The sequence below is a fragment of the Boleophthalmus pectinirostris genome, unplaced genomic scaffold (assembly GCF_026225935.1).
Source record: "Boleophthalmus pectinirostris isolate CB_2022bp ecotype Guang Dong unplaced genomic scaffold, ASM2622593v1 HiC_scaffold_10, whole genome shotgun sequence".
NCBI lineage: Eukaryota > Metazoa > Chordata > Actinopteri > Gobiiformes > Gobiidae > Boleophthalmus > Boleophthalmus pectinirostris.
The window spans coordinates 727815-738266 of NW_026570971.1; the positions used below are offsets into that span (position 1 = coordinate 727815).

At 36.0% G+C, this 10452-nt stretch overlaps 1 protein-coding gene across 1 annotated transcript in view; it reads right to left on the bottom strand.

Annotated features, from left to right (window-relative positions):
* Window positions 1-415: 415 nt before the first annotated feature.
* nin (ninein (GSK3B interacting protein)) overlaps window positions 416-10452 on the bottom strand; it is a 69307-nt gene continuing 59270 nt past the window's right edge. The window contains exons 29-30 of the mRNA XM_055159172.1: window positions 3497-3607; window positions 416-2678 (exon numbers count right to left, since the gene is read on the bottom strand). Coding sequence (XP_055015147.1) covers window positions 2463-2678; window positions 3497-3607 — 327 coding nt within the window. The 3' untranslated portion in view covers window positions 416-2462. The remainder of the gene's footprint in view (window positions 2679-3496; window positions 3608-10452) is intronic.

A 10452-nucleotide genomic window follows, 5' to 3' on the forward strand; every position in this document is an offset into this window, starting at 1 on the left:
TAAACCAGGACTAAAGGTTTAGACTTTAACACACTTGTTTAGACTTTGGCCTTTGACAGTTTGAGACGTCGACATTTGATTATTTTCAGTTTTTATTCATGTCGTTTTATTGTTTTTACAGTTTTTATTTCTGTTCTTTTGCACTTTGTTGTTTTTAAATTTTGTTCTGAATAAAGTCGCAGCTGCAGTTACACAAAACATCAAAACTTGAACATTTAAAGCCGTTTCTTTATTATCAGCGTCACAGTGTTTCCAGAAGCAGCAGCAGCAGTTTACTTCAATTTAAAACATTCAAACTTTCATCAGAACTTCACAGAGACACAAACACAGAGACACAGACACAGAGACACAGACACAGAGACACAGAGACACAGAGACACAGAGACACAGAGACACAGAGACACACACAGAGACACAAACACAGACACAGAGACACAGACACAGAGACACAAACACAGAGACACAGACACAGAGACACAAACACAGAGACACAGACACAGAGACACAAACACAGAGAGACACACAAACACAGAGACACAGACACAAACACAGAGACACAAACACAGAGACACAGACACAGACACAGAGACACAGACACAGAGACACAAACACAGAGACACAGACACAGAGACACAAACACAGAGACACAGACACAGAGACACAAACACAGAGACACAGACACAGAGACACAAACACAGAGACACAAACACAGACACAAAGACACAAACACAGAGACACAAACACAGAGACACAAAGACAGAGACACAAACACAGAGACACAAACACAGAGACACAGACACAGAGACACAGAGTCTTGAAACATTCAGTATAAATAAAAATCTTTGGCTTTTTCACTTCAGGTTGTGTTTTATATTAAAGCTTCAACTTCCATGATTTGACGTCACAAACACAAAGGCTTGTGTTTGGTTTAAAAGAGACGTTTGAAAAAACAAAGACACAGATTCAAAATGTGCAAATTTAAAACATTTAAAAGATTTAAAACATTTAAAAGGAGAAAACAACAGCGTCAAAGTGAATCAGGACGTTTGGATTTAAACATAATAAAATATAACCATGAATTACAGGTCAGATCTGTGGAGTGGTGACCTGTTTTAAACACGCCTCAGTGAAGTCGTCAAACACAAACAACAAAACTACACAAAAAAACAAACACATCATCTGTTTGTGCTGCAGAAACTTCAGTTTGTGATTCTGGTTCTTAAAACATGAACAGTTTTATTTTGGGTCGATGAGTCAAAATGTGAAACTGCCTCAAAACAACAGAAAATTTAATCAAACATTTGTATTTTTTTATTTGTGTGAGTTTATTTCTAAAAAATGTATTATTTTGTGTAAATTATATTTTGTTCATTTGTGTTGATCTGACTGAACTTTTCCACAGCCTCAGGTCGTTTCTCTTCACGAGTTTTTGTGGAGTTTTGTTAAAGTCACATAAACACAAATGAACAAAATATAATTTACACAAAAATAATCATGAATCATTTGATAAATAAAATCACACAAATGAAAAACAGACACACAAAACAACACAAACGATTGGTTTAATTTTCTGTTGTTTTGAGGCTGTTTCACATTTTGAGGATCTGGACGATCAGTCTGATTCATGAGCTGGTTTCACTTGGTGGAAACCGTGTGACCTGCAGCATTAGGATTCGTTCACTCGACAGGAGACGGGACTTTTTTTATTGAACCAGTCGCTGCTGTTTGGTCGTGACGTTTGTAAAGCTCCAAATCCTGAAGGAAGAAGAACAATAACGTCTTTCCCCGAGATCAAATTCACCAAACATTCTCTTTGTTCTGGTTTAAATCCTCGAGGATCTGGGGAATCATAACCAACACAGAATGTCTGTCTCTTCTCTGATTGGCCGGAGCCTGAACTCGTTGCACTTCTGGAGTTTTTGTGAATCGTCTGGTGTTTTCTGATTCCTGATCTCGAGCTGGAGACAAATGAACCTGAGCAGAGGCACTAGGGGGCGCTATTGTCCCAAAATAAAACTGTTCAGATCTTAAAAACCAAAATCACACAAATTGAACTTTACAGAAAAAACGAAACACAAACGACTGACTCCATGTTGCATTTGAAGCTTCCAGTTTGACCTAAAAGAATCGTTAATATTTCCAAAACTAAAACAGCACAAACGAAACTGCAGCAAAAACGACTGACAGTTTCTGTGTAGTTTTGTGTTTGTGCGTTTGACGGGAGCGACTCTGGTGTTTGTCAAAGTTCAAATCTCAAATATTTGCCCAGTGCAGTTCGATGACAGAAAGACGGGAACATTCGACGATCTGAAAATGTTCCAGAAAACAAATAAAAACATAGCAGTGTTTTTATTGTTCGGTGATAAATGTGACCTGTGTCTGATATTGTGCCGCCCGAGTTGGGATGATAAAAGTAAATAAAAAACACTGGTATTTGATGAAAGGTGTGAGTGTTTGTGGAGTCAGGAGCAGCTGAAGTGGTGCTGCAGCGTGGGCAGGTTGGACGGACTCAGGTCGCGCAGGATTTTGGTCAGACTGGAGATCTTTTCCTCCAGCAGGTAGTTTTTCTTCTCGGAGATTTTGTGGCGCTGCTCCGTCACCTCCAGAGCTTTGAGGAGCTCGTCGTTCTCCAGGTACAGATCTTTGATCAGGACGTCGGCTTTTCCGTTTTTATGAAGCTGAAAGACAAAAGACTCGAGTCACAAACAAAATCTGCAAAAACGAACAGCGAGGAGGAGCTCCAATAAATAAACTAAAAGCATCAAAAATACACTGGATTTGTTTTTTTCTGCCCAGTTTTGTTCTTTTTTTTTTATGCACTGGAGGTTTTGATAATTCTTTAATTTACTTATTTAATTTGGTGCTAAAAAACCTGTTGTAAATATAAATGATTGAATGTTTTTTCAACTCAGAATCAGTTTGTAAAGAAAAGTTTAAAAATATGTTGGAAATTACAGGAAGTCGAGCGTTCATTTTCTGTTTTTTATTTATATTTATAAATCAAATTTTTCTGACATTTTAAACATGATTTCAATAAAAAAATGTGTTTTCTTGTAATTCTTGCAAAATCTTCAGTCAAATCTTAAATATAAAGTGTGTTTTGGTGAAATATTTGGTCTAACCTGTTGTACTTTCACTTTTATGTATTTCATTTCATTTCCAGTGCTTATTTTGTCATTCTTGTGCATGTTTAGACTGATTTAACTTAATATTTTAAAAAATAAAAATAAAAATTGAACTCTGGGAATCAAACCAGGAACTTTAGAGCCGACAGGTCAGAGTTTAATGTTCAGCTCTTTTTTACCTGAACGTGACTTTTGATTCTTGCTCGTTTCTGTCAAAGATTAAAACTTCATTTCAATGTTTGTTTGTTTTTTAACTTTTCTGCCAAATGAAACAACAAATAGACATAAAAATATAACGACAAACAGAAGGTCAGAAGGTCAGAAGGTGAGAAGGTGAGAGGAGCAGACGGAGTTGAACTCTTTGTCCAGACCTGATCTTTGAGCTGAGCCACTTTTTCCTTGAGCAGAAGTTTGACGTTGTGCAGCGACGTTTCGATCTCCCTCATCCTCTCCTCCATCGCCCTCATCTTCCTCTCGCCGTCCTGAAACCCACCACAACACAACACAAACGTCACAAACTCAGTCACAAACTCAGTCACAAACTCAGTCACAAACTCAGTCACAAACTAAATCACAAACTTAAATCACAAACTAAATCACAAACTAAATCACAAACTCAGTCACAAACTAAATCACAAACTAAATCACAAACTAAATCACAAACTCAGTCACAAACTAATCACAAACTAAATCACAAACTCAGTCACAAACTCAGTCACAAACTAAATCACAAACTAAATCACAAACTTAAATCACAAACTAAATCACAAACTAAATCACAAACTAAATCACAAACTAAATCACAAACTAAATCACAAACTAAATCACAAACTCAGTCACAAACTAAATCACAAACTAAATCACAAACTAAATCACAAACTTAAATCACAAACTAAATCACAAACTCAGTCACAAACTAAATCACAAACTTAAATCACAAACTAAATCACAAACTAAATCACAAACTTAGTCACAAACTAAATCATAAATTAAATCACAAACTAAATCACAAACTCAGTCACAAACTAAATCACAAACTAAATCACAAACTCAGTCACAAACTAAATCATAAATTAAATAATAAACTCAGTCACAAACTAAATCACAAACTAAATCACAAATTAAATCACAAACTTAGTCACAAACTAAATCATAAATTAAATCACAAACTAAATCACAAACTCAGTCACAAACTAAATCACAAACTTAAATCACAAATTAAATCACAAACTCAGTCACAAACTAAATCACAAACTCAGTCACAAACTAAATCATAAATTAAATAATAAACTCAGTCACAAACTAAATCACAAACTAAATCACAAACTAAATCACAAATTAAATCACAAACTCAGTCACAAACTAAATCACAAATTAAATCACAAACTCAGTCACAAACTAAATCATAAATTAAATAATAAACTCAGTCACAAACTAAATCACAAACAAAATCACAAACTCAATCAGAGCCAAAAACACAAAACTGTAAAAACACAAAAACCTAAAAAAAAACCTTAAAACACTAAACTATAAAAACACTAAAATTTTAAAACACAAAACTTTATCTTATAAAATTGTCTTAAAGCTGCACTGTGGAACTTTTCTGGTGGAGGCTCCATCAGACGCTTTTCTCCATGGAGATGTTGTTGCTTCGTAGGGAATGTTCCAGAGTGTGGCTTTAAACCTTTCTATCTCCATGGAGACCAAACCAGACGGTGTTCCAGGTCAGATCTGTGGAGAGGCGATGCCGCTCACTCACAGTGTTTGTTTTTCGAGGTGTTTTTGAGACATAAAACCTCCTGTGACTGAATAAAGGTAAAGTTTAAAGTCACACTGAGGAACATTCCAGACAGAACAGTGACGTCTCCATGGAAACAAACAGGTGATGAACCCACAAACAGAAAGTTACACAGTGAAGCTTTAAATTCTGATTGAAAAATGCTCATAGATAAAAACAGTTTGTATTTTATCTGTAAAAAATATGTACAGAAGCAAAAAATGATATGAATATTTAGGAGATTTATTTATTAATTGTGTCATTTTCTCAGATTCAGAGATTCTTTTAGATTTTAAAACGTCTACTACAAAAAAAAAAAAAAGACAAAGTTGTGCATTTTTATCAGTTTTATTTATTCAGTTTGGCTTTTCTATGACAAAAAGGATCCGTGATGACAACTACAAATAAATAAAAATTAAATAAAATATAAAAATATGACTCGGCGTCTCTGCTACAAAAATAAATCTTAATTTAATGCATAAATAAAACAAACATGGTTCTATTAAAATAAATAGTAAATAAATATGAGCTAGATGGAGAAACAAAAGCAGGAACAATCTCTTCAAGGCAAAAAACAAAGATCAGAAAAGAGCGAAAAAACGAAACATTCAAGAAAAAACGAAACATTCAAGAAAAAACGAAACATTCAAGAAAAAACGAAACATTCAAGAAAAAACGAAACATTCAAGAGGAAAAACTGAAGCAGCAGCAACGAAACTCGACATTACAACGAGTACAGAGACTTTAAACAGTAAATAAAAGTGTAAGAATTGTACTGACAAACAAACAGATTCAGAAATTCTCCAAAAATTCTAAATTATTTCTCGATTGTTGCGACAAATTTTTAAGCAAAATGTTCGATACAGTTTCAGCTTCACAGTAAAAGACCCGGTTCTAAACCGTGATAAAAACATTCGAGGAAAAACCCTGATTTATAAAAAAAACATTCAACTTAAACTGATTAAAAAAAAAAAGATTTTAAAGTTGAGAGTTTTTAAATATTTATTGCTTTCGTGATCTTTGGAGAATTAGGTCCAGAAAAACAAAGTCCACAAAACACACTGGGACTTTTATTATTATTATTAATTGTTAATTATTATTATTTATTCATGTTCTAAAATGTAAAATTATTATAGAAAAAGGAAATCTGACTCATTTGACGCAGATTTAAAGGATTTGGTTTCCTGTGCAGGTTTTGGGCTGATGGTAAAAAAAAACCTAAAGAATTTTCCCTGGTGCTGAGACTTGAACCAGTGACCCTCTCGTCAGGTGGTTAAAGTTTTTACGGCTGCACCACAAAAACATTTAACAACAACAACAACAAAAACATCATCGACACTTGTGTTTTTCCTTCAGTAGAAGAAGAAGACGGTTTATTTCTGCTGAAAACTGCAGATTTATTTAACCTTTTCCATCTTTGTCTTAGGTTTTTAAGGTTTTATTTTTAAATATTTGTCTGATCTGATACAAAAACACAGATCATCACAAATTTCTCAACTTTACATTTTGAGATTTTTAACCAAATTTGTCTCGTTTCCCACCGAGAAAAACTGAAGCTCAAAAACAGAAGCACAAGATTCACATTTGGGCTTTTTTAAAGTCAAACATTTTTCTCCACAGAGACGTTCTCTCTTTGTCTGGAAGGTTCCACAGTGCGGCATTAAACAGACCAGACCAGAGCAGGTTCCAGGTCAGATCTGTGGAGAGGCGACCCTCCTCCTACAGTCAAAGTCACAGTGTCGATTTCTCCAGGTGTTTTTGAGACATAAAACCTCCTGTGGTTGAATCAATGTAAAGTGGAGCTGTTTAAAGTCACACTGTGGAACATTCCAGACAGAACAGCGACGTCTCCATGGAAACAAACAGGTGACGGACTAGAAACTAGAAAAGTTACACAGTGCAGCTTTAGTCATGATTCGTTTACGATCACAGTTTGTGAGTAAAATCTTGTTTTGCTGATTTGTTTTATGAACTGAAGAAATTTAAATCTTGAAACCAGTTCAATTAAATCAAATCTTCTCAAATTAAAGTTGCAATGTGTAACTTTTCTGGAGGAGGAAGCCATGCTCCACAGTCCCACCTGAATATTCCCTACTGAAGCTTTAATCTGAGAACTTCTGCACCTTTAACTCAACACTGTGGATCAAAACTGTCAGTTTTTATGTAAAACTTTTAAAACTTCAGAATTTGTGAATAAAAAAAAACTAAACCGTGTCAAATGTTCATCAAACAGAGGTTGAACAGTGAAATAAGTGTAACATGTCAATACATGGAGTCAAAACGTCTGAAATCATCATTAAAATCCACAATTCTTGTCATTTTAAAAGCTGTGAAAGTGTTTTTTTTTTTTTTTGCAGTTTTCAGCGTCTTTAGTGGACAGAGGTTTGAGCAGAACACAAGAGCCTCACAGGAGTTTCACAGGAGTTTCACAGGAGTTTCACAGGAGTTTCACAGGAGTTTCACAGGAGTTTCACAGGAGTTTCACAGGAGTTTCACAGGAGTTTCAGAGGAGTTTCAGAGGAGTTTCACAGGAGGCTTTAGAAGAGTCTTAGAAGAGTCTTGCAAGAAAAGTTTTGGAGGTGTTAGTGAAGCAGGAGACAGAAGCAGGAGGTTAGAGTCCTAGAGTCCCGCCCGTGCGCCTGAAGCTGTCAGCGTGAGCCCCGCGCTGCTCCGGCGCCTCCTGGAGGACACAAAACAGTCAAAACTACAACCAGCTGAACCCGAGTCCACAAGACCAAAAGACCAAAAGAACAAACCAGGAGCTGCAGATTTACACCAAAACACTTTGTTTAGTTATCTAAACCAGGACTAAACCAGGACTAAACCAGGTCTAAACCAGGTCTAAACCAGGACTAAAACCAGGTCTAAACCAGGTCTAAAAACTAAACCAGGACTAAACCAGGTCTAAACCAGGACTAAACCAGGACTAAACCAGGACTAAACCAGGTCTAAACCAGGACTAAACCAGGTCTAAACCAGGACTAAACCAGGTCTAAACCAGGACTAAACCAGGACTAAACCAGGTCTAAACCAGGTCTAAACCAGGTCTAAACCAGGTCTAAACCAGGTCTAAACAGGCCATTTGTAAAAGGAAAAAATAAAGAACACAGTGACGTCCAGATGAAGAAAACTGGGTCATTTTCTCAGAGCCCAGAGGAAGTCGCTGTCACATGTTTCCAAATGTCTGACGGTTTCATGACCTGGTTTAGACCGGTTTAGTCCTGGTTTAGTCCTGGTTTAGACCTGGTTTAGACCTGGTTTAGTCCTGGTTTAGACCTGGTTTAGTCCTGGTTTAGACCTGGTTTAGACCTGGTTTAGTCCTGGTTTAGTCCTGGTTTAGACCTGGTTTAGACCTGGTTTAGTCCTTGTTTAGACCTGGTTTAGACCTGTTTAGTCCTGGTTTAGACCTGGTTTAGACCTGGTTTAGTCCTGGTTTAGACCTGGTTTAGACCTGGTTTAGTCCTGGTTTAGTCCTGGTTTAGACCTGGTTTTAGTCCTGGTTAGACCTGGTTTAGTCCTGGTTTAGTTTAGTCCTGGTTTAGTTTAGACCTGTTTAGTTTACCTTTAGTTCCTGGTTTAGTCCTGTTTAGTTCCTGGTTTAGTTCTGGTTTAGTCCTGGTTTAGTCCTGGTTTAGTTCTGGTTTAGTCCTGGTTTAGTTCTGGTTTAGTCCTGGTTTAGTTCTGGTTTAGTCCTGGTTTAGTTCTGGTTTAGACCTGGTTTAGTCCTGGTTAAGACCTGGTTTAGACCTGGTTTAGTTCTGGTTTAGACCTGGTTTAGACCTGGTTTAGTTCTGGTTTAGTTCTGGTTTAGACCTGGTTTAGTCCTGGTTTAGTTCTGGTTTAGATTCTGTGTTGAATCTGGTTTTATTCTTGTCAAATTCTTTTCTTGTCTGATAAAATTTGGGAAAACTGAGAAAATAGTTTCGTTTCTTTTTTGTTTCCTTTTTAAACGTCCTTTTCTTTTGTGTTTATCATTTTTCTAACTTATTAAAAAGGTTTCAGCAGCAGGTTGTGGAGACGTCGCTGCTGCTGCTGCTGCTGAATCTTTGGTTTTATTGTTTTCTCACATTCCCAGAGTCGAGAACGACAGGAGAAGTTCTCATCGTTCCAAACGTCTTCAGATAAACAGAGTCGACTGAAACTCCAGCTTCAAATTTCATCAGGATAAAAAAAAATGAACTGTGATTCGTTTGTGATTCTTTTGTGATTTTTTTTGTGTGTGATTTTTTCTCTGCAGTTTAACTTTTATAATTTGGCTCTTTGGAAAGAACAAATTTCAACGTCAGTGGATTTTCTGAGCTGTTTAAAGAATCATCACCGACGACACCAGAGACTTGAACAGAAACGACGGAGAAAATCAAAGATCAGTGGAGTTTGGACAAATCGAAGTGACACTGAGGACGACGCGAGGACGAGACGAGATCTGAAAAACGAAATAAAACTAAACGTGGAGAAAACTGCAGAGAGAAAAAGAGGAGGAGCAGGAAAAGAAGAAGAAAAGAAAAGGAAGATGAAACTGAAGCTGGAGCAAAACTCAAACTCTTTCTCCTGTTTTGACTCAAAAACACTGAAATAATCAAATCAAAATCTATATCAACAATAAAAACTCTGCGTGTGGATCAGTGACGTTTTACACTTTTCAAAAGCTCAAAAATGAAAATAAAACGGCAGCAAAACGTTTAGATTTTCTGGTTTATTTAAGTGTAATTTTTATCATTTTGTATTTGCCCCTAAAAAAACCCCAAACATTTGTCGTATTTAAAGTCTGGGACGTCTTTAAAATGTCATTTGGTGCAACAGACTGATTGTTAAAAATTAAAATAATTTATATTATTGAAAATGATGAAAAACACAAACTCAGATCCACAAATAAATTTCATAATTTGCCCAAATACGACTTTAACTCTGAAGCCAAATTTTTTCATAAAAAGAGAAAAACTCATATTAACATTTTTCCCTCTTTACATTTAAGTTCTTATGTAAAAATTCATATTTTATGTCAAAATTAACTTTTTCTGACTAATTTCTGTAACATCAGAGTTTCACCGAGCGACGGTTCGACTGAAACACAAAAAACAGTTTTTTCTTTTGAAACAAACTTGGAGAAAATTCGACCGAATCACAAACAACGACTTTAAACTTTTTACTGTCCAACTGTATTTTCAATCGTCACTAATGAATCTACAAAACCTGATTTACTTTATTTATGTGAATATTTTACATTTAAAATAACAATTATGACTTTAATATAGCAGCAAATAAAACAAATAAAACTGGAAAAGAAACGCAGAGATTTTTGTGTTAAATGTTTCACAGGATCAGGTTTGTTTCACCAAATGACAAAGTCCAGAAACTTTCAGACACAAAAACTCGTCCGTCTCGTCGCCGAGACGAACCACGAAACCAAAAACACGACGCCAACGAGGCTCAGAAACAAAACAACAGAACGACTTTTCAACACCGACTGTGTAAGAGTTTAAACACCGAGTGAACAACAGAGGGCGACACAGACACTGAGACACACCTGAGCCTCCTGCACAAAAACTCCAC